The sequence below is a fragment of the Eleutherodactylus coqui genome, chromosome 13, assembly GCF_035609145.1.
Source record: "Eleutherodactylus coqui strain aEleCoq1 chromosome 13, aEleCoq1.hap1, whole genome shotgun sequence".
Classification (NCBI taxonomy): Eukaryota; Metazoa; Chordata; class Amphibia; order Anura; family Eleutherodactylidae; genus Eleutherodactylus; species Eleutherodactylus coqui.
This window is the reverse complement of record NC_089849.1, coordinates 35,974,170-35,998,985: the sequence shown is the minus strand read 5'-3', so window position 1 is coordinate 35,998,985 and position 24,816 is coordinate 35,974,170. Positions and strand designations below refer to the sequence as shown.

Genomic DNA, 24,816 nt, shown 5'->3' with positions numbered 1-24,816 from the left:
TGCCGAAGAGCCAATCAGGTGGCTCTAATCAGCAGCGCTGCTTAAGTGCGGCTGAAAACAGAAATATGCATCCAGTACACAGTACTTTCTACCACAATGCACAATGGCTCCTCCCACAGCAGTCATATCACCGCAGGTCCTTCAGCCTACTGGATCTCTTAGGTGGCGGTAGGTCGGTGTCATGTCAGGACTGCTGAGTTCTGTCTGAGATAATAACGGCTTAGTTATATTCTCATTTTGTTATTTTTGTCCTCCTCTTGCAAGAGCCCTAACTGTGTTGTTCTTCTATCGGTCAGGCTCTGTGTTTTATATATGTTGTAGGACCTGCGATGACGTCACCATGGGCGGAGCATGAGAAGCACCCACACACAAACATACATACTCACAGTAAAGTGGTCGTTCGTTGTTTGATGCGTGGAGCCCTTATGAGGTGGTATACCAGCCCAGTGTTGTTGGGGGAGGTCGGCTCCAGTGATTTTTTTTGCTTATTTTGTGATGGCTGATTCATACAAACAATGTGCAGCTGTGAAATTGTGTTTCCTTTTCCACTGCTCAAAGCACTTGTATTAAAAAAAAATAACCTTTCTTAAAAAAAAAAAATGCTGGAACCGATTGCAACTTTCCCTAACGTCGTCTGGCACACCCCCTCAGAAAGGTTCTGCAGACATTGAGAACAGAAGCCTGTACTAGTAACTCCTCGCCCTCCAGAAGAAGAGTCCTGTTTCTTTTTGGTATCCACTCTTATTATGTCAGAAGTACGGCAAAAATGAGACTAGTTAGTATAGAGATGCCTTGAACTATAAGCTGGACTATAGAAGTCAACTACTCTACTAGTACAAGACTCGTTTCTTGATGCAGAAGTAAAGGCTGAAACTTACGCAACTCAAACTTCCATGCTATTGTGATGCCCCCAATCTCAGAATCACTGAAGCGCAGAAGAAAAGTCCCATCCCTTTTGTTCACCAGCATATCATGAGCTTGCTGCTTGTTGACAAATCCCAGAATGGCCCTAAAAAAAAAAAAAAAAAAAAAATTAACTAGAAAGTTAATTCATGCCACAGGTAGGCAATACACAGAGACAAACAAGGTATGGTAGCATTAAACCAGTTAAAAGTAGAGACCAGAAAAGAAGTCAAATAGAAATTCCGAAACAGATGATAAAATAGCAGCCTGTAGTCACCACTAGGGGGAGCTTAAGAGCTTACTGTATGCTGTGTTTTTACACAGTCCAATACATAACATGTGTGCAGTACGCGCTGATGCTCCCTCTAGTGGTGGATGCAGGCTGCCAGCACGTAAGATATTCATTTCTTATCTATGCAGGTGATGCAGAGCTCTGCATCTGAAAAACGGCACTCTAACTGTTATAAAGGTATAAAATCGACACATTAGGCACTAAACGTTAAACTTTTTTGATAAAATGAGTCAAAAAGTCATGTTAACCTCTAAGTGACCATCAATACACCTCTTAATGGTAGTCACTAAAGCGCCATAAACTTCCTAATGTGCCTTTTTACCGCACTAAAAGCTTAGGTCAACTTAGTTGTCCCATGCCAGATATGGCGCAGAGTTTGGCAATCTGATGACAGCCAGGATAGGAGAAAGCTCTGATTCTGGTCATTTAACGCCTTAGATCCCTCTGTCAATAGCAACCATGGCATCTAAGTAGTTTCAGATAGAGAGGGCTGCCTCTACCCCCTATTGTCCGCCATGAAATGTGATCATAAGATGCCCCATGGGCCACCACTGCGTACGGAGGCCTAAAAACCGCCTCCAGATCTATCATATACAGAAGTCCTTTAGGCCCTGCCAGAGACAGGGTCTAACAGGCTACCTGTGAGTATACTAACGGAATAATACACTGCACTACATGAATAAAGCAGTGTATTATGCAAGCAATCAAATCTTCGAGTTTCCTTCTAGAACTATAAATGTTGGGGTAAAAAATCTCAATATGAAGTATAAAAGAAAAATAAAAATATGGAAAAAAAAAAACCAATTATGGCTTAGGGAAGGAGACAATGAAAAAGCAAAAAAAAAAAAAAGTCACTTGGTCACTAAGCACAAAATAGTGGCCAGTCATGAAGGGGTTAAGGACTTGCTGCATTGAGTTATAAATTATGAAGTTATATTAAAAACAGAGGTAAATGAACAGAAAAATGCCAGCAAACAATTGTCATCGGGATGATTAGTGGTAGAGACATCCACAGCGGACATGACCATACAGTGGGTTAGCGGTAGGGTAAATCATGAACATAGGCTCCATCAACTATACGCAGCTCACACTTACCCATCATTCCAGTGAGGCTTTAAGTGCTTTTTCAACACTTCCATTATTCCATCAAACCACTGCCAGAATGTGTAGTTCCAGCCGGGTAAATTCTCCTGCGTTATAGAAGAACTAGGACATTTAGTCTTACAGCAAGATCAGGCAGATTCATAACATCTCCCCGCGTGCCGAGAACGTCCCCCAATGTACGTGCTAAGCATTTCCATAGGCTCCCGTTGACCCAAGAGAGGCAAAAAGAGTCTCCCCTTGGTCTCAGGCAGGCTGTTGTATACCCATTGCCACCCCCATTAAAAAAAGTACGAAATAGTGCAGGCGTTATGCGTCAGGAGCTTTTTTTTGGCGCACAAGTCAAACAGAGACCACTAGCATGACCAGAACACAGTACACAGTACCTATACTACTCTACCAAAGGTATTTAGACACCACTATCAGTAGAATGGATTGTGGATTATTGGCATGTGACGTGTTGTACACCACCATGCTACATAAGATGCCGCCCCTGCTCATTTCTACTAAGCAAGTTTGACATAGTGTTGGAATGTCTACAGGTCGTATCCATGGCAACCTGGGAATAAACACTTCTGAGGTGCCAGGAGAAGGTAATGGTTTATAGAGCTGCAGGCACAAAGTAAGGCACATGGGACCTGCAGCGATCAGACTTTTAAACACTTATTCCATGGAGAAGGTTGATTATGGGAACACCCATTAATTAGTAAGTCTGTCATTTGGCAGAACCCCTCATTAGGATAGCATAAGATGCAGGAAGGACAGGCGAAGCAGGATCAAACGTGTGTAACAGCGCTGTCCACAAAGAGTCCTCAAGATGGGAAGTAGAATAAGTCTTTTTTTACTCATACCATGCATACCCATGTTTCCCTGAAAATAAGACCCTGTCATTAATTTTTGCTGCAAAAGAGGCACTAGGTCTTATTTAGGGGATGTCTTAACAGCGGCAGAGCTCTGCCGTGATTTTACTTTCACTTTCAGAGGCAGCATTCGCGCTTCCGACAGCGGCTTTAGTACGCCCCATCATTGATGTGCGCTAAACGCTAAAAACAGACAGCGCTCGAAAATCGTGTTCAAGCACATCTGCGAGGCTCCAACTGAAATTAATGGGAGCGTTATATCGCGTTTACCACGGTTTTCAGAACACAGCGGTAATCATGGTAAGAAAAAAAAAAAAAAAAGGTCTGTGCCATTTACCTAGCAGGTACCAATTGGGTCCTCTCGCTGGTCTACGGAGTTCTGTCACGCTTGCTTGCAGTCGCTGACAGAAGACCGCTTTCTGGTAACGGGGTTCATAAACCCCGCCTCCAGGAAGCGATGATCTGATTGGTTCTTGAGCGCTGCAGCGCAGCCAATCACAGCCATTGCTTGGTTCTTGAGCGCTGCAGTTCAGCCAATCACAGCCATTGCTTTGGTTCATTGAGCACTGCATTGATTAGTTCTCATGTGTCGTGGCTGGGCCAATCACAGCCATTGCTCCCTGGAAGCAGGGTTTATGAACCTCGTTACCAGGAAGCGATCTTCTGTCGGCAGCTGAGGACTGCAAGCAAGCCTGCCCGGAACACAGGAGACCACTGGGAGGGTTCTATGTACGTCTGGACACGTCACAACACGTTGGTTGATACTGCCCGCAGCTCTTCAACGGTTGTGCTGTGGACAGTGTTCATCCAGGAAATTAGGATTATTGGCATACACTATCTGCTTTATATTTCTCCACAGATAAAAATCAAATGTGGAGGCCGTATAACCCCTTGTTCACAATTTGCTATTTCGTCAACAGTTCATGAACCCGTGACTGAGTCGTGGGAGCTGTGGCATGTTGCCCCATCTTGCTGGAGCAGTACATTCTTTCTTCTGGTGTTAGTTGGTCGTAAAATTGTTCAAACAAGTTCTGATAGATTGCTCAAGCGAAGAAAACTGGGCCCAATATTTGCGTTCCTGACACTGAACACCAGGCGCCAATTTTCTGGCCGTGCAGTGCGATTTCATGAGTCAGATGGGGATTTTCAGTAAGCCGGTACCTCGTATTCTGTGAATTCATGAGACCAGATAAATGAAAACACGCTTCGTCCATCATAAAGAACGGCAATCGGTCCAAAAGTCCTCTAGTGATCAGTCAGCAACCACAAACAGTCATTTACGTGTTTAGCCTCGTTAAGTTCCTTCAGCTCCTGCACGTTATTCTGTATGGCTTCAGGTTCAGAGATTTCAGCACTCGCCTCAGTCGTTCGTGAGACACCAACACCCTGGGACAGCCTCCAAGTTGATTTTTGAGGGCTATTTGCAATCCACTGCTGAATGTCAAGGACAACTTCAGACGTCCGAACTGACGGAGGACTTGGTTTTATTCAGGTTTGTGACAGACCCGGTTGGGCGCCATTTCTGAACCAGGTTCTGAATACAAAGATTAGTAAGTGCTTTTCTACCTGGGTACTCGTCAGAGAAGGCCTCTAGCACTTTTTTAATTGATCTACTTCCCACATTACTTGCACAATAACTATTCGCTGTTGCAGGGCAGCACTATCTTTCCGATGCATTGTGTATATCATAACTAAAGGCGTTGATATCATACACTACAAACACTGACTACCTTTCTATACATTCGGCCCTTTCCTTTACTTCTTACATTTATCATATGATGTTTAGTCATTTGTGCTTTTTCACAGGACTTCTCAAAGTTCTGAAATCTGTAATATCCATTTAGTTCTTGTGTGTAAATTAACATTTGCTTAAGGGGGTTTTCCTTGGAAATACTATTGATGACCTGCCCTCAGGATAGGTCATCAATAGTTGATCGGCCGGGTCTGGCACTTAGGACCCCAACTGATCAGCTGTGCGGGCGCATGCCGCCAGTGCGGAATAACAGAGGTCAGAACGGAAGCCTTCGCGCCGATTTCCCATGTAGTGGCCGTAGCGTGTAACTGCAGGCGCGGATTCCATTGATTTTAATGAGAGCAGTGCCTGCACTTACAAGCACCAGCCACTACACAGAGGTCGGTGTGGAGGCTTCCGCTTCAAACTCTGTTATTGCGGTGCTGACAGCATGCACCTGCACAGCTGATCGGTTGGGGTCCTGAGCAATGGACCCCGGCCGATCAACTATTGATGGCTTATCCTGAGGATAGGTCATCAATAGTATTTAATCGGAAAACCCCTTTAAAAGGCAATCTGCCACGAGGCTTATACGATTTGAAGGCAGCGTAAAACAGTGACAAAGACTCTGATTCAAGCGCTATGTCACTTATGGTCTTTCCAAGCACGGAGTCCTCGCTATTCATCAGCTGAAGCAACTCTGTTGCCGATTGACAGCTTACTCCCTAATACTGTGCATAGGGAGAAAGCTGTCAATCAGTGTCAGGTGGGCAGGGAAGCTGTGCCTCATGAATAGAGGACATCAGCATGTGTATATATAATTTGTGAGGACTCCAGTGCTCAGCTTACAAACAGAGATTTTCTGAAAACTACTGTAAGACTACATAATGATGCTGTCACATTCATTTTGCAAGGTTATGAACAGAAACTGGAGAGTGCAGTTTGCATTACCAGTCCATAGCGGCTCAGCAATGTTCTGTACTAGGGTGTTGCATTTCAAAGCAGAAACCCTGGATGGTGCCCAGCTCAGAGGGTATGACCCTTCCATTGGGCACAGGATGTAATTACACTTGCAAATTAATATCCACCGGACTTGGTCAACCTCTTACCCTATTGAACTGTGCCCAGGACACAGTCATGTTGTTGTAGTCATCCTTGTGGTTACTGGTGTTGTTGAAAAGTTTCTGTGCCAAGAACACAAGATTATCATCGCTGAGCCCTCGGTTACTCTGAACTTCTGCCTTAAACTTCATATTCAAAGCCTCAAAAAGCTGCGGCCAAACAACTTTGTCTGGAACCACAAATGGCACCCGGCCCTGTGGAGAAGAACAGATGCAAATATCGGAAGATGGAAAATTTTCCATAGAAAAAGAATTGATCTATTGCAGAAGAAAGACATTCTGACCACAGGAGTGTATGAGGATGTAGGACTAGAGTTTAAGACAAGCCATAGGAGGGATATATAGACTTACTGGCTCAGCAAATGCATTGTCCCACAAGACTGTTGCTGTAGCGTTGTTGTCCTGACTCCCATGGACGATTACTACTACTGGTAGAGAGAGCGTCTGCAGGAGAAGAACAGAAAAAGTAAGAAACTAAAAAAAACAGTGCAAAATCATGGCAGATTTTAACTATCCAGACATTTGTTGGGAATCTCTCTCAGGTAAAAGTAATGGATCCAACAAATTCTTATCCGCTCCTGCTGACAACTTTATATTCCAAAGGGTAGAAGAGAAAACAAGAGGATCTGCAGTTATAGACCTAATTCTTACCAACAGGGAGGGAATGGTTGAGGAAGTAAGGTTGGCTGGGACATTAGGAGGCAGTGATCATGCTATCCTTGAATTTTGGATAAAAATGGGAGGAAGACCTGAGAAGACTCAGACCTCAAGGTTGGACTCAGAAAGAGGATTGGAAGAATCCAATGGCTGGATGTTGTTAAGGACAGAAATGTCAAAGTCAAAGAAAGCTTTCTGACAGTGAGGGTCATCAATAAGTGGAACAAGTTGCCACAGGAGGTGGTAAATTCTTCAATGGAAGTGTTCAAACAGAGGCTGGACAGACATGTGTCTGGGATGATTTAGTGAATCCTGGAGGTCCCTTCCAACTCTGCCATTCTATGATTCAAAACATTAAATCCGGCATCAATGAGACATGATAGGTGTTGGATTACTAAATATTCTAGGATTACGAGGTGTTTAAAGAAAAGTATATAAAACTTGTAAGTAAAAAAAAAAAACTGCGTGAAATGAATTATTAGAACATTGCTGCGATCATTTAGTTTCCAATTAGAAGAATTTCCTATATTTGTCTTGTGAAATTTCACAATATATTGAAATTCTGTGCTAGAAACCAGTGCTACATTATTAGATTTTTTGGATGTCGAATTAAAAAGGGTGCCCATACATATTGCATCCCCGGCCATAGGTAGCACATGCGTTTTACCACCAATTGTAGGGCTGCACCTCTACTTGCCATTATTTTCAGTGCGACTTGCGGCTGGGTTGCCCTATGACATGTGGTGAAGGTAAGGCCACACATGGCCTGGTGCCACATGCAGCGAAAACCTCACCTACTCGCAGTGGCCAATAGCCACACAATTTTACCAAACAATTGTGTTGCCACTTGCCATCACTGGCGCACCAGTCGCAGTCTGTTACTTTACCCTAGAGATATTTAACAACAACTGGTTGATTATATTTTATTAAAGGGTTTGTACAAGAATTATAAGGATAACTTGCTGATCAGTGGGGGCTCACCACTAAAACACCCACCAATCCCGAGAACAGAGTTCCCTTGCTCCCCTCTCCTCCTTACTGTGGGATGTGCTGTAAGCGTGCAAGAGAATGAATGAAGCAGCGGTCGCATAAGCACGCTGCCATTCCATTCATTTTCAGTCGGACTGCAGTGATAGCTGAGCAGCAGGCGCTCAGGTATTTCCATAAGCCCCATTAATATTACTGGCTTGGCTGTTGAGACCTATGACAGGAGTCATAAGGGTTATCATCACTCCTTAAAGGGGTTGTCTCGCGAAACCAAGTGGGGTATACACTTCTGTATGGCCATATTAATGCACTTTGTAATATACATCGTGCATTAAATATGAGCCATACAGAAGTTATTCACTTACCTGCTCCGTTGCTGGCGTCCCCGTCGCCATGGTGCCGTCTAACTTCGGTGCCTTCTTGCTTTTTTAGACGCGCTTGCGCAGATGGATCTTCTCCCTTCGGCTGGTCTCGGAAGCATTGGCGTTTTGGCTCCGCCCCCTTGTACGTGTCATCGCGTAGCTCCGCCCCATGACGTTGCCAGTTCCAGCCTCCTGATTTTTATGCACGATGTATATTACAAAGTGCATTAATATGGCCATACAGAAGTGTATAACCCCACTTGATTTCGCGAGACAACCCCTTTAAGGAAAGCACCTAGAAGGTGAGTGAGGAGACTTATAAGTCCATTCATGCTCCTCTGGGAAATACATGCAAATAAGGAAGATGGAACAATACATTTGCCATTCATTGCTATAAAGCTTGTATAAAGAGTCTAACATTGACTTGCAGTAATGCTGCCTTCCAATAGGTGGCGCTGCAGAGGTATTGTTCCATCTTCATTATAAGGGTATAACTTATGATTACGGTACAATCCCTTTGAGTATATATCTGGCATGTCCTGGCTGTACATCCAAAGTAATACTGTGAATTTTATTGAAACTGGAGCTCAGTGGCTCAGAATGTAATTTCAACACATTTAAGTCCAAAGAGTGCCAGATAAGTGAAAAATTATAGTTATAAAATATACGTTATGTGAAAATCTTATTTTTATTAAACACTTAAGGCAGAATGCTCAATATTTCTTACCTTAACTTGGAACACCAATTCATTTCCCCCAACACTGAACTGTGACTCAAACAATATAGTGAACTTCTCCTCGGTGACAGACTCTGCCCCTCGCCGGTCCGAGCGTTTGATCCTCTTCAAAGACTGGGCGAAGGAGATTTAAAAAAAATTAGCCAGACAACTACAGGTATACCTGAAGTCTATCATCCAATTTAAAAAGTAGCTGCACTTACAGCTAACTTCAGACATGTGACAGAGACAAGTCAAAAGTATTGATCCTGCTACTGACTAGACTGATGGGGCTGCAGCACTCACCTGAGCTCTGTTACCGCTTAACTAAAGACAGACACATAGAGGTCTATAGAAAGCGGTCTGCTGAAAAGCAGCAAAGTCAGCCATAGGGGAACAGTGCTTGCATGAGTGCTGCAGCCCCATCATTCTAACAATCAGCGGGGGTTCAGCAGCAGGAGCCCACTAATCAATACTTTGATGTGTCTCTATGACATGTCCAAAGTCAGCTGAAAGTGCAGCTACTCTTTAACCCTTTCCAATCCAATTTGTACCATGGTTTTCCTAGGGGGGCTTACTCCTTCTGTCATTATACAACGGCTCTATCTGTTGGCTAAAGCCAGTACTGCATGAGGTGACACGTTGTATAGACTCCAACAGCAGAGAGGCTGGCAATATACAGTAAGAGAACCCAGACGGACTTCTTCCAACATCGGAGCTGTACAGCCTTAAATCAGAATGTCTTCAGACGTCGGAAAGTGGATTGGAAAGGGTTAAGGATGATATGCAGGGACTTCTTAATTTACACAGTTTTAAAGGTTTTGTACCAAAATCTAAAGTTGTCTCCGAGTCACAGGATAGGGAATAACTTTATGATCAGTGGAGGTCTGACCACTGGGACCGCCACTGTCCTGGTGCCGATGGTCCCTGCACGCTCCACTCATTTCAATAACAGCACCAGAAATTATCAACTTCATGCGCTCTGCAAGTTCTGGTGCTGTTAGGAACAGAGCAGCAATGGCCATGTGTGGATAGGGAAGAACTTTAGATTTTAGTGCAACTTTAATTAAAGATACATGTAACAATTGGGAGGGTCAAAGTAGAAGATGTTTTAGGAAAATAGCCGTCACATAGAATAAAGCATTCAATATATTGGACTGAGATCATTGGTGCCACACATACAAAAGTAGCCTTTTCCAGCTACTACCAATCCACTCTTGCACACCTACCATGTTTCTGAAGTGTGCGCTCAGTGTGCCAGTGGCCTGATGGTACTCCATCACACAGCAGTTATTTAAGATCTCTCCGCTACTCTCACTGGGAAACAAAGGCAAATTATGTCATTGGAATTCATTAGGACACGTTTCAATAAATCATAGATTGAAAATGAGTCACGAGGTCTATTCTAGATTAGCACCAATGATTTACATAAGAATTGTGATCAATGGAAGAAGTAGCAATGCAATATTAAGGGCTATGGACATCCTTGGGGATATTTTTTACTTAAATACATATATTTTTAGTTAAAAAGTCTGATTGGTGGGGGTCTCTGCAGGTCCCCATATCCCCCTCTCCTTCTCACTGCGGGATTACTGTACCTTCTGCAGCAAGGAGGAGATTGAATGGAACTTCGATAAAGTTAGTGCCACTATATCTATTTTCAGTAGGACTGCTGGGGACAGGAGAATGCTTGTACTCAGCCATTTCCATCAGCCCCACTGAAATGAATGACCACCGCTTTAGACAGTCTGGCATTACTGTAGGTGGTCCTGCATTGATGAACAGAGGAACAGGGGAACCCCCTTCTCATGATCGGCGGGGGTCTCTGTGATGGGACCCCACCAGTCAAACTTTTATCACCTATCCTATAGTAGGTGATAGAAGTCTCTCCCCTTTCAGGTACTTACTTGCGTGTGTTTTCATTCTTTAGAAGAGCTTTTGCTTGTAATTCACTAATGATGGTGGCTTTCACTTGGGGTGGGTTCATGTGGACATTCAGTTTGCCCCCCACAAGAAGCCGAACTGTTGCTGCAAACTTTGTCTGAGTTTTCAGTACCTGTGGAGGCTGCTTCTCAATGATAAATGTGCTGTAGAAGGAAGCAGAAAGCCCAACTGTATAGATCCAATGTCATCACAATCAAAAACCAACTTTTTACCTTGTTCTTACGGAAAATGCATATATTAGTCAGTACATGACAATAAATGTAAGAGAATGTGTCACTAAGTCTAACTCCAACCTTATGGCCACTGCAACAGAAAACAGATAATCTGCTGTAAAAGGAAGAGATATGGCCACTACCCTGTTTCTAATACTCCTCCAATTATGTTAGCAGCCTCATGAATTACAATTAATCATATTGCAGAAAGGCAGGATCGGTATGACCTTTAACCTCACGTCGCACACTGTGACAACACCGCATGCATCTACATAGTTTACATCTGAAGATAGACCCGAGGAGCACGCGGTGGGTTATATATGTTACCTGGTTACTAAAGCGGAGATGATATCTGTGATGGTGGCATTCAGCTCAGCTAGTAGCTCTTCCACGGGTCCGGGGATAGGCAGCTGCTGGCACAGGTGCTCTGCCCGTCGGATCTGCTGTCGGTTCTGCCAAATTATTTCTGCAAGCTTTTCACACCTGACAAGAGGAGGGATGGGTTAGTACATGTGTCAGCATACTGGCCTGAATGGAATAAGATACCAAGAACGACTGTTTTGTGCTGAGGATTTAAAGGCGTCGTCTGATTAGAATGTAACTTAAAAAAAAAAAAAAAAAATTTATATACACTACTGTTCAAAAGTTTGGGGTCACATTGAAATGTCCTTATTTTTGAAGGAAAAGCACTGTACTTTTCAATGAAGATAACTTTAAACTAGTCCTAACTTTAAACAAATGCACTCTATACATTGCTAATGTGGTAAATGACTATTCTAGCTGCAAATGCCTGTTTTTTTGTGCAAAATCTACAAAGGTGAATAGAGGCCCATTTCCAGCAACTATCACTCCAGTGTTCTAATGGTACAATGTGTTTGCTTATTGGCTCAGAAGGCTAATTGATGATTAGAAAACCCTTGTGCAATCATGTTCACACATCTGAAAACAGTCTAGCTCGTTACAGAAGCTACAAAACTGACCTTCCTGTGAGCAGATTGAGTTTCTGGAGCATCACATTTGTGGGGTCAATTAAACGCTCAAAATGGCCAGAAAAAGAGAACTTTCATCTGAAACTCGACAGTCTATTCTTGTTCTTAGAAATGAAGGCTATTCCATGCGAGAAATTGCTAAGAAATTGAAGATTTCCTACAACGGTGTGTACTACTCCCTTCAGAGGACAGCACAAACAGCCTCTAACCAGAGTAGAAAAAGAAGTGGGAGGTCGCGTTGCACAACTAAGCAAGAAGATAAGCACATTAGAGTCTCTAGTTTGAGAAACAGACGCCTCACAGGTACCCAACTGGCATCTTCATTAAATAGTACACGCAAAACACCAGTGTCAACATTTACAGTGAAGAGGCGGCTGCGGGATTTTGGGCTTCAGGGCAGAGTGGCAAAGAAAAAGCCATATCTGAGACTGGCCAATAAAAGAAAAAGATTAAGATGGGCAAAAGAACACAGACATTGGACAGAGGAAGACTGGAAAAAAGTGTTGTGGACGGATGAATCCAAGTTTGAGGTGTTTGGATCACAAAGAAGAACGTTTGTGAGACGCAGAACAAATGAAAAGATGCTGGAAGAATGCCTGACGCCATCTGTTAAGCATGGTGGAGGTAATGTGATGGTCTGGGGTTGCTTTGGTGCTGGTAAGGTGGGAGATTTGTACAGGGTAAAAGGGATTCTGAATAAGGAAGGCTATCACTCCATTTTGCAACGCCATGCCATACCCAGTGGACAGCGCTTGATTGGAACCAATTTCATCCTACAACAGGACAATGACCCTAAACACACCTCCAAATTGTGCAAGAACTATTTACAGCAGAAGCAGGCAGCTGGTATTCTATCGGTAATGGAGTGGCCAGCGCAGTCACCAGATCTGAACCGCATTGAGCCGTTGTGGGAGCAGCTTGACCGTATGGTACGCCAGAAGTGCCCATCCAACCAATCCAACTTGTGGGAGATGCTTCTAGAAGCGTGGGGTGCAATTTCACAAGCTTACCTCAACAAATTAACAGCTAGAATGTCAAAGGTGTGCAATGCTGTAATTGCTGCAAAAGGAGGATTCTTTGACAAAAGCAAAGTTTGATGTAAAAACAATGTTATTTCAAATACAAATCATTATTTCTAACCTTGTCAATGTCTTGACTCTATTTTCTATTCATTTCACAACGCATGGTGGTGAATAAGTGTGACTTTTCATGGAAAACACAAAATTGTTTGGGTGACCCCAAACTTTTGAACGGTAGTGTATGTGTATATATATAAAAAAAATATATCTCAGAACCAAAAAGGGTTAAGACAATAAAACGAGTACTTACCTATCTTCAGCCGCAGCGATCCAGAGCTGCAGCCTTGCAATTCCTCCAGTCTGTTGACTGTGGAAGTCAGGTGATAACTGCCTGCCAATCAGGGGCTGCAGTGTCACTGTTTGGAACTCATGGCATCATGGCGGCCAGATGTGCACTCTGACGCCAGGAGAATTGGTGGCGACGCTCTGATTGGCAGGTAGCAGTCGCCCGACTTCCTCTGTCAGAGACCAGAGGAATCGTGAGGCTGCAGCGCCAGATCTCCGAGCCCAAGAACGGGTAAGTACGCTTTGTTTTATTTTGTACCCCTTTTGGCTTGGACTTTAAAAAGCTAACCAATTAACTTCTTTAAGGGGTATTCCCCACCTTGCACATTTAGGCCTCATGTCCACGGGCAAAATAAGAATTAAAATCCGCAGCGGATTTTAACTCTTCTCCCGCGCGCGGATCCGCACCCCATAGGGATGCATTGACCACCCGCAGGGTAGATAAATACCCGCGGATCGTCAATAAAAGGGATTTTAAAAAAAATGGAGCATGAAAAAATCTGGACCATGCTCCATTTTCATGCGGGTCTCCCGCGGGGACGGCTCCCGCGGGCTTCTATTGAAGCCTATGGAAGCCGTCCGGATCCGCGGGAGACTAAATTCCGAATTTACTCACCCGCTCCGTTTCTTCTCTTCGCGGCGGCGCCATCTTCTCTCCGTCGCGGCCGGATCTTTTTTCTTCGGGATGGCGCATGCGCGGGGCACGTCACCGTCATCATGCACATCCGCCGAGCCGAAGAAAGAAGATCCGGCCGCGGCGAGAGAAGATGATGCCGCAGCGAAGAGAAGAAACGGAGCGGATCGGAGGTGAGTTTATTCTTATTTATTCTTATTTTCAGCCCTCATGTCCGCGGGGCAGGAGGGACCCGCTGCAGATTCTACATGGAGAATCCGTAGCGGGCCTGATTTTCCCCGTGGACATGAGGCCTTATAGCTTATCCACAGAATGTGCCCTAGATGTCGACCCATCTCTGAGACCCATACCTACCTCTAGAAAAAGGATCCCCGACCTGTGTGATGAGCCGTCTGCCGACGGCCAAATCCAGATGGAAAATGTCTGGCGAGTTGGCTGTGCATGTGTACAGCTCTCTAGATTCACTATGGGAGTCACAAAGACAGCCAAGCAGGATAGGACCCCTCATGGATATAGACGAGGGTCCCAGAGGAGGGATCCACATCTATCATATTTTTAAAGAATAAGCAATGTGTGTCTAGGATGGGAAAACACCTTTAACCCCTTGAGTGGCGGGTTTCCTACCACCCTGTCGTGCCCACCAGGGCAGGTTTTTTAAAATGGTCTAATCATTGAATTTCAACAAATTTTGCAGTTGCGTCTCAAGAGCCATAACTTTTTCATTTTTCCATTGACATGGCCATATAAGGGCTTGTTTTTTTCGGGAAAAGTTGTGATTTTTTTAAACAGGGGGGAGGAAAAAAAGAAATGGGGAAAAAAGAAAAAAAGGGGCCATGTCATTAAGGGGTTAAATAATGTATTAACTTCCTTCTCTGGGTCATTACGACGCACACGGATACCACATGTGTGATTGTATTTTTTATTTTTTACAAAGTAAAGGGAGACAAGTGTTTTTTTTTATTTTTTAAATAATTTTTTTACTTTTTTTTTTTTAAATTTAAAAATTTTTTTTTTTTTTGTCCCTTTAGGGGACTTCCACAGGGACCCATCAGGACCCCTGATCACATTCCGGGGGTCCGATGGTGACAGCCCTTTACATGCTGCAGTGACAGCCCTTTACATGCTGCAGTCACAGACTGCAGCATGTAAAGGGTTAACACAGCAGAGATCGGAGGTTTTCTCTGATCTCTGCTGTAAGAGCAGGTACCTAGCTGTCCTCTGACAGCTAACAACCAGCTCTCCCTGCCACAGAGACCATCCGCTTGCTTCTGACAAGCCGATGGTCTCTATGGCAACCTGTAAACAAAGCAGGACATTGCCGACATATCGGCAATATCTTCTGCTGGTTTTTCAAAGCCCTTGCACTGCTCTGTGTGGGTCTGTGCAGGCAGAGCACACTGTCACAGCTTGTGGCATTGTGCTCTGCAGCTCCCATAGTGATACATAGCCCGGAAATCTTCCGGGCTATGTTGCTATGAGCAGTGGAGCTCGTCCCGGAAAATTTCCGGGCGTGCCACTCAAGGGGTTAAGAGATGTGAAAGGTGTTTATGTGACTTACTTTTTTAGCTGATTGGCAGGGGTCCATCGCTCAGGATTCCCACTAATTGGCTGATCACCTGGCCAGCCGTCAATGCAAACAGTGCTGGAATCAGATGACACTGCGGCATGGACAGTGCTATGGGTTGGTACTGCAGGTACAGCTCCCATTGAATTCAATGGCAGTTCAGCCTGCAATATCAAGCTGGTCGGCTGCAATCTTGACAGCGCCATCTTCTTCCAGCTCTGTCCGCAATGACAGCACCTGGCAGTTGATCAATGGAAAAGCCAAGCAGTGGATGCCTGCTGATCAACTAAGACCTGGACAACCCTTTAACAAATACACATCCTTGGCAAGTCCTATTACCTGCATTATTCGGAAAGGGGAGACAAACATGGGAAATAGCACATCCAAAACATTTCAAAAAATTACATCATCTGTGGTCCCCAAAAAGAGTTTTATGCACACTCAAACGTATATTGTGATCATCTATCCGACCTTGATGGTCTGCAGTCCACTGACTCAGACAAGAATAAGCATCTTATCTATGTAATCCCACGAACAAAGACTTTATGAATTACACAACAAATGCAAAAGAAATGGCAGAAGCCATGTACCAAGTCTGTAAAAGGTCTAAGCTGCCTTCCGGTGGACCGCCGTTCCCGGCGAGCTGCTGCCGTCTCTTCCACTGGATCAGCTCATCATCCAAAATGATTGTCTGCTGCTTGCGTAAAAGCTGCAGCGTCTTCTGGTGCTTCTCGGACAAATCCTGAGGAAACAAAGTAAAATCCATAAAAGGTGAAAAACGCACATTAGGAAAAATGGAAATCTTTTACGTTGTTACGAGGATGGTAATAAAGTGGATACAACAAAGAGAGGAAATGAAAATATTAACTGCTGGGGAACCCAGGAATGCATTTTGCTGAACAAGCGAAGAAACGTTGTGGGGAATCTGTCAATATTTTGGGCTGAAAGCTGGTTTCTCAGTATTCGTTACATGCATTAGGGGCTCTAAAAAAAACAAAAACAAAACTATGAACTCCAATAAACTATAGCCAACTTTTGGGTACACTTTGCAGTAATGGGGCCCTCTGTGTATTAGAGTTGCATACGATCTCAGTGTTGTGATACGACTGCATGCGGTAAGACAATGCCAGAGCCACAAAATCAGATCAGCAGCATTAAAGGGGTTTTCTGGGACTGCATATTAATGAACTATCCTCAGTATAGGTCATCAATATCAGATCGGTGGGGATCCAATGTTCGGGATCTCCACCAATCATCGGTCACATCATCTAACAGCAGCTCATTCAAGTGAGGGGACTGAGCTACAATACCAGGCACTGCCACTATAAAATGCACAGCGCTGTGAAGTAAGCTGCAACGCTCACCCAAGCAGCTGATTAGCGGGGGTCCTGAGCAGTGGACCCCCACAATCTGATACTGATGACCTATGCTAAGGATAGTTCATTAATATGTTAGTCCCAGACAAAACCTTTAATAAGTGATAGCAAATGCCATGCAGACTACAGACTGGGGGTAAAATAATATACAAGCCTAACTAGAGGACATAGGAAAACAGGAGAAGGTTCCGGGTGAAAGACTAGACTATTAAACGGAATGGGGGTTTGAAAATTTACACGACATGATTAAAATGCACGTAAATCGTTAGAGCGAGTGATCTGCATTATGATTGCTCGGTCCAAACGCATGCGGCAGCTGAACATTCAGCGATAAGTTGTTACATTATCGCTGATTGGATTTTACACGTGCACCTAAAAATCATCGTTAATAGGTAATCTTAGTTAAAAAAAAAAAGGAGCTGCACTTTTACTTCGGAGCGTTCCTGCTTCCGGCAGTTGAAGACGGTCCTTTTAGTGCTTATATAGTATTATATGGGGCCGTCATTAGGAGCTAAAAACGGCTGACGAGCTGGAGCGCTCCGAAGTAACAGTGCAAGTGGTCAGTACAAATAAATGCCATAGGATTTATTCCTCCAAAGGACTGTACAAAGCCTGAGGGAAAATTCATTACATTTGGAGGAACAACGATTTAGGCATTTACATAAGAAAGGATTCTTTACACTTAGAGTAGTCCAACAATAAAATGGCCAACCCCAAGAGAAAGTAATGCTAGGGATAGTTGCAGCACTTAAAAAAGGGCTAGATGCTTATCCAATTGCATTGAGGATATAATTAATCTAGGAATTATGCTGAATTTAGGGCCGGTTTCACAAGGGCCTCAAAATCGGGCGATTTTCTCAACAATGCGACAGTGCTCGAAAACGCATGTATGTGAAGCCCATTCTTCACATTAGTGATGTTTTGTAGGCTGCTACATTGCAAAAATACAAAGTTGCGGCGTGCTCTATACAATCGCGATTTGCGATGTTTTGTAGCTCATGTTTCCCTATGAAGCCTTCCTCCCTGTTGCATCACATAAACAGCTGTTTTCGTGCGATGCAACTTCTACAGTAGGAAGTCCTACTGTAAAAGCACTAAAATAGGGCCTATCTGCATAAAATAAAAAACAAAGAAAAACACACAATACGCCACCTAACAGAAGCCTGTCCGGTCAGATCACGGGACGCTGTGCGCTTGCTAGGCAGCCTGGGGCCTTCTGAAAGGCTCCAGGGCTGCCTATGCAGAGCGCCTATCAAGCCATGCGCTTGATAGGCACTCTGCATAGGCAGACCTGGGGCCTTTCAGAAGGCCCCAGGCTGCCTAGTAACCGCACAGTGTCCCGCCCCCTGAACGTCGAGTGCCGGCTGTTTCTTACAGCCGGCACCCGGCGGCGGCAGTTCCGACGAGCCGCGCCACTCGTCGGAACTGTTAACACTTTAAATACTGCTGTCAGAGTGGTAACAGCTCCGACGAGCGGCGCGGCTCGTCGGAACTGGTGCCGCCGGGTGTCCGCTGTAAGAACACCCTGCACCCGACGTTGTATGGAGTGGGAGCCACCCGCGATCCCGCTCCATACAAACATTTGTTCGGACTTGCGAACAGGTTCCTGGAACGGAACCTGTTCACAAGTAGGGGAGCATCTGTACTGCTGTACATTAAACCCATTCATATTGTACAGTAGGTACTTCCTAAACTGCAGTATCCTATACATTTCTAAACTCTCCGTAGAACTATTGTCAAGCAAAACATAACTTCTTCATACAACTCTTCGGGTCTCACACACAGAGGGTGGGGGTGAGAACAGTAAAAACGTAATGTTTCAAAAAAGAGGATGTGTAAACCTGCAGCTGCTTACCAGTCTGTATTGTTGCAAAGTCTGGGCCTCTCTCTGTAGCCAGGCCTCTAAGGAAGCCTGCCGCTGCTGTAACGTGGCCTCGCGGGGCATGCGTTCTTGAGGACTCAACTGTGACAGCTGTGAGAATTGAGCTGTGAGAAGTAATAAAAACAGACGATACCTTAGAAACGTACATAGATCAGACATTTGAACTGTACCTGACTTTTCATTAAATGTTCTAATACACACTAGGTTCTCCTTACTCTCTCATTTGCTGCTGTTTGCACTGTTTCAGGTCTGCAAGATTTGGTTTTCCGTTGGTCTTCCCCATTTTTCTGTTGCTCTGCTGCTTGCAATCCACTTTCAGGGAGGAGGCATGTGGGAACCCTAGCATTCAGCCAGTAGTTCACTGTCCTGAACTTCCTTTCCCTGACTTACCATGCTGCATTGCACTCTCTTTGATCCAATCAGCAAGGAGGCAGTATATGCTCTCCCAGGGACACTTCAGGCATTCAGATACAAATGGTTAGTAAACCCACTATGCTGTGTGCACAAACACAGACAAACACTAACAGCAGGAGAGGCAGAGAGATTGTGGAAATCGTTATCACTGTGCCTGCAGATCTGTCAGCCTGCATCCTCTGAGTGCACAGAAGCTGTCTGTGAAAATAGTTCCTCCCTCAGCTGCTAAGGAAACATCCCTTTATCTTTTTTTTTCACTACAGAAGCTCTGTACCTAATGACAAAGAGTGGATTACAAAGCTTACAAAGGAGCTGGAAGGGAGACCCCTAGTGGCGGCCACTTCAAATGTGATTTACAGTGGTAAAGTGACATTAATGCATGTATATTACAGAAATGAAGAGGCGAACACAAGCTAGTAGAGTAAATTATAATCTGCCCCATTAACTAAAACAGATTTATACCACTATACAAGTGGTCAGAGTGAAAAATGTAGGATATTAGGACTTTTTAAACTATAGATCCTGACATTTAAGAATTTTTGTTTTTTTCTTCAATGGTTTAGAATTTAAAAAAAAACTTTATATAATAGGCCATTTTCTGATGGTAAAAATAGTGAAAAGTATCCATATCCTTAATAAACTAGCAATTATGATTAAAACGTATTCATTGAACAGGAGACGCTAAATCACAGATCTACAAATGCTGCAGCAATGATTACTGTAGATCTCCTCCCAGTTCCCTACCCTCATTCATATGGGCAGGACCTACCGTACTATTTATGGCGAGCGTCCGGGTCCGTGTTTTAGTTGGCGAGGTCCCAGTATAAAACGACAGAGGAGCCATGAGGTATTTGGTCCGCACGCAGCACCACACATTTAGGGCCATTTGTGTTCCCTTCGCACACACCATGTTGATGTTATTTGCAGGCTGCCACGTCGCCCAAGTATCCCCACCGCGGAGAGCTCTGCGCACGCCTCGGCTGGGCGCCGCACTGTTTACACAGGTTAGGACAGAGGCAATCTCTGATGGAGTTTAATTACTCCTGACAAGGTTTAATGGTCGTAAATCCATCATGCTCCTCAGAGCGGCGCAGGGCATGTAATTAAGCTCTGGTAATAAGCACCTTTATTTAGACATGCTCGGTGGGTAATTGTCGTCAAAATGATAGTAATTATAAAAATGCTAGTAATCAATGTAAAAAGAAATAACAAATTGCGCTGGATTGAGAAAGAACTAAAAATGCCGCTGAATTGTGACTCAGTCCAAGGGGTTTATTTTACAGGATTCAAAACACGGGAGGGGAGAAGAAAAAGAAATCCACTGCCATCATCTATGGCTATATATTCCATAAGCATTCATAAGCCGCCTTATATAGCATATGTACCTGTGCACCGTTATATAGACACATGCATGTAATATCTGCGCATCTCCCACAGAAGTGGATGGAAGATTCACCTCTTACACAAACTGCATATCCAGTGTGAACATACCCTTACAATTATAAGGCAACCTGTGATCAGCAGCGAGCCTCCTTGTGGGCATATACTGTAGAATTTCTGAAATATTACACATGCGTAAATCATCCGACCCTTTTTTGGGAAAATTTGTCTCCTTCTGCACATGCACTTGTCTGCGATCTCCGGGCGAATAAGAGAGATTTTGACTGTCCAATGGATGATGAAGGAGGGGGGTGGGGGAGGGTCACTGTTACTGCCAAGACCACTGTGGGGTGGGGGTGGGGTGGGGTCACTATTACTGCTGAGGCCACTGAGGGGGGGGGGGGGGGGGGCACTATTACTGCTGAGGCCACAGGGGAGGTCTCTGTTACTGCGGAAGCCACTGTGGGGAGGTGGGGGTGTCACTACTTCTGCTGAGGCCACTGGGGAGGTCTCTGTTACTGCGGAAGCCACTGTGGGGAGGTGGGGGTGTCACTACTTCTGCTGAGGCCACTGTGGGGGGGGGGGGGGGTCGCTACTACTGCTGAGGCCCCAGAAGTGGGGGTGGGGTCACTATTACTGCTGCGGCCACTGTGTGTTTTTTTTTGGGGGGGGGGGGGGGGGGGGGTCACCATTACTGCTGGGGTATGTTTACACGTGGTGGAAATGCTGCAGAATGTCCTCAGCGGTACTTTCTGTGGCAAATTCCGCAGTCAAAATCTGCACGCTGTCTATTTTGAATCCGCCCTGTCGTTTTTATAATGACAGAGGTAAAATCATAAGTCATGATAAGCCCCGCCCCCTGTCATGTTGTCACTTTGTAATAAATAAGTGGGTTTTGGGTTGCAGTTTGGACACTCGGTCTCTAAAAGGTTTGCCATCACTGCACTAGGGAATCATTAAACAATTTCCATACATATGTACCCAACATGTTAAAGAGCAGCCACACGGTTTTCAAACTTCTTACATGCCAGAGCAACATGTTAAAAGTTTTGGTCAGTGGGGGTCCCACTGCTGATCAGTAGAACGAGGAGGGCTGCAGCATTCCAGCACTGTGCCCCTTCAGCTGTTGCCTGTCTGCTCCTCTCGGCAACTGAAGACAGAGGTCTATAGAAGATGTCAAAAGATCGGAGTCCGTCTTCAGCCCCCGATAGAAGCCGGCAAGCGCCAAAAACCATAGAAGGGGCTAAGTGCTCGTATGAGTGCGGCAGACCCCTCGTTTCAGCAATCGGCGGTTACTCCAAGTAACATTTCCGCCCAGAATATATCCCGTAGTTCAGAGAGGACAGACTTACCCTGGATTCTCAGACTTTCTTGATACTGGATAATGAAATACTCCTGTGTCTGCTGTAACTTCTTCAGTCCCGTCTCTGTGTCCTGAGTAATAAGTCTCAGCTCCTCGAATGTCTGATTGATCTGGAGGTGCTTCTGAGACATGGTGTCCACGAGGCCGCCGACCGGTGAACTGGACTGTAGGGGGAATCGGAGCCCATTACCGACATAACATGTGACCATGGTGAGAAGTGTATGGAGCTACGGTGACGGATGTGATGTAGGATAATGGACACATTCACAAGCAGGAGCAAAAGTTGTACTCGTCCTTTCAGGTTAGATGTACTTACATTGGATGCTTCACGCACTAGTCTTTGCTCGTGGTATAAGATATGTCGAATGCATCGTACCAGCTCCATTGGACAGCGCTCATACGTATTCTACATGGAGGGTGAAGAAATACAGTTATTTTATATAAAAACAATGACCACGCCAAATGATTTCACATTGAATTATCATAGTGTAATTAGTAGAAGTCTCACCCCTGGCACCCCGCGATCAACAGAACTAGCTTGCTGGGGTGCCACAACCCCTTAACTAGTGGCTGTTTTGGGTACTGCATTACATTTGGCTAAGCATTAATATCTAAACCACAGAGGATAAACGCTTTCACAACACAGTTGCCAAGAGTGAACAAGGTTAACCGTTTGCTCTACACACGTGTAAACTTAGAGCGTCAGCGCTGCTTTTTCTTATAAAAACATTGCTGCCGCTTGGAATTTTCTTGCACGATTTTGCGGTAATTTTTATTTTATTTTTTGCACGAAAGTCAATAGGACTTTTAAATGTTGTAAACACATTGCATCGCATGATAATTGCAAGTTTGTGCTTTGCGATGCGATAAAAAGGAGGCTCCATAGGAAAACATGGGAGATGGAAAAAAAAAAAAAAAAAGCAAACCGCAGAAAGATAGGATACACCGCGATTGTTTTTTTACGTAACATTGCATGAGTGAAACCACCACAAATGGAAATTAAACCATTGAAAATCATTGGTTTCATAAGTCTGCGTTTTCACTCACCCTCACATCGCGCAGAAGTCGTGGTATTTTATCACAAGTATGACGGCACCCTGAAGGCAAAAACCTCATCCGCCCCAGGGAAAGCATCTTGGACCTTTTATTAGCTAGGTAGAGTATCAAGCCCCAGATTCCTTTGGCTTGGCAACAATACCCTAGACCTACACAGGCCAGCAGCTAACTCAATGTACTTTTTGGATGAATGTCTTGTTCACCAATGTTTGATATGCGCAACTACCTGGCGAATTCAACCAGGTTTGTTTTGTTTTTTTCATTATTAGGAGTTTCAACATCTGTATTTGTGTGGCTGACGCTGCGCGGCTGCCCTTCTCTTCTGCTGATGTTCGGGGTTCCTGGAGTTTGCACCCCCACTATTCATATATTGATGGCTTATCCTAAAGATAAAATCCTGGCAAACTTTTTTCTTTAAATACTAGGTAAGAGGGGTTTCCCCCAAAAAGGGAAAAAAGAAAAAGAAGGCTCTCCAGTCCCGGTCGACCTGTGGGAACACTAGGTGTCAGTGTCGGTTCCTCTACAGGTTAATGAGGTCTTGTGACTTTGTATCACTTTGTACACAACCACACCGAGGTCTAGGCCGGACTTGGAGCATTAATTTATAGCTAAATTTCCTAAAGTACATTGCAATTTTTAAAAAATAAAACTTTCCCCTTTTGTATAATTTTCAGCCCTGGCTGGATCTGACTAAGGGTGAACACCCACTGGCGGTTTTTTCTCCACTGCGCTGCGAGAGTAAAGGTCAAGTCTCGCAGCGCGAGAAAAAAAAACGGCATCATGCTGGGATATCGCCAGTCTTTTCAATGGGGCCAGTGGCAGCAGCGCTAGCCCCATTGAAAAGAGATGGAGAATGCCGCGGACTTCTGCCACAGCTGTGGCAGAAGTCTGCGGCATTCTATCCCATTGCTTTCAATGGGATTGGCACTGCTGCCAATCTTATTGAAAGCACTGCTTTCTGCCAAGCCCCGCAGAATGATTATCGGGGAAGGGCTTGAAATGTAAGCCCTTCCCCGATAATCATCAATAAGTGTTAAAAAATAAGTAAATTACTGAGCGCTCAGTCAATAGCAGCTAGTGCTTAGCTATTGGCTAAGCGCTCAGCCAATGACACATAGCCCTTAGCTATTCATGTGGCAGAAGTCCGTGGCATTCTCCCTATGTTTTCAATGGGGCCAGCCCTGCTGCCGCTGGCCCCGTTGAAAGCAGTAGCGATATGCCGGTTCTATTCCGGCGTCTTTCTTGCGCTGCGAGGCGAGAGTTTTCTCGTGCTCTCGCAGCGCAAGAGAGAAAATATCGCCAGTGAGTGTCCACCCTTAGGCCTCCCTCACACAGGGCATTTTCAGCAGCGTTTTCAGCCCTGTTCTAAACGCTGTACAATGCTCCCATTCATTTCAATGGGGCTGCTCACACGGGGCTGAAAACGCTGCTTTAAAAAACGCTGCATGTTCTATTCTTGGGCGGTTTCAGCTGAGTCTCCCATTGAAATGAATGGGCAGCCTCTTCAGCTGGGCTGAAAAGGCAGCGTTTTGCAAACGCCCCGTGTGAGGGAGGCTTTAGGCCAGTTTCACGTCTGCGTTGAAGCATCTGGTTGGAGTTTCCATCACAGATTCGGCACAAAATACCAGAAGAAAAAGCGCTGCGTGCAGCACTTCTTGTTCCGGCTGAAAACCAGGCAGCTGTGCGGAAACTGAATGGACACTATTATAGTCAATGGGGTCCATTCAGCACTGTTCGGTTCCATCCTGAGATGGAGCCGTTCGGCCCTGAGGATTCCCCTTTCCAGCTACCCGAACAGACAGAGATGGAAAGGAGGACCCCTCGCCACAGGTGTAAAATACCACCCTAAGGCCACTCTCACACATGCGCTTTTTACTGCGGCGTTATAACACTCCCATTGATTTTAAT

General features: G+C 44.8%; 1 protein-coding gene across 2 annotated transcripts in view; it reads right to left on the bottom strand.

The window, feature by feature from the left end:
* Positions 1 to 24,816, bottom strand: part of LOC136587819 (signal transducer and activator of transcription 5B) — a 141,025-nt gene that overhangs the window by 6,076 nt on the left and 110,133 nt on the right. For both annotated transcript variants that reach the window (XM_066586588.1, XM_066586589.1), the window contains exons 5-16: positions 22,169 to 22,258; positions 21,842 to 22,016; positions 18,669 to 18,799; positions 16,028 to 16,179; positions 11,214 to 11,369; positions 10,638 to 10,817; positions 9,960 to 10,047; positions 8,743 to 8,865; positions 6,361 to 6,453; positions 5,998 to 6,204; positions 2,291 to 2,385; positions 879 to 1,009 (exon numbers count right to left, since the gene is read on the bottom strand). In XM_066586588.1, the coding sequence (XP_066442685.1) occupies positions 879 to 1,009; positions 2,291 to 2,385; positions 5,998 to 6,204; positions 6,361 to 6,453; positions 8,743 to 8,865; positions 9,960 to 10,047; positions 10,638 to 10,817; positions 11,214 to 11,369; positions 16,028 to 16,179; positions 18,669 to 18,799; positions 21,842 to 22,016; positions 22,169 to 22,258 (1,621 nt within the window). The remainder of the gene's footprint in view (positions 1 to 878; positions 1,010 to 2,290; positions 2,386 to 5,997; positions 6,205 to 6,360; positions 6,454 to 8,742; positions 8,866 to 9,959; positions 10,048 to 10,637; positions 10,818 to 11,213; positions 11,370 to 16,027; positions 16,180 to 18,668; positions 18,800 to 21,841; positions 22,017 to 22,168; positions 22,259 to 24,816) is intronic.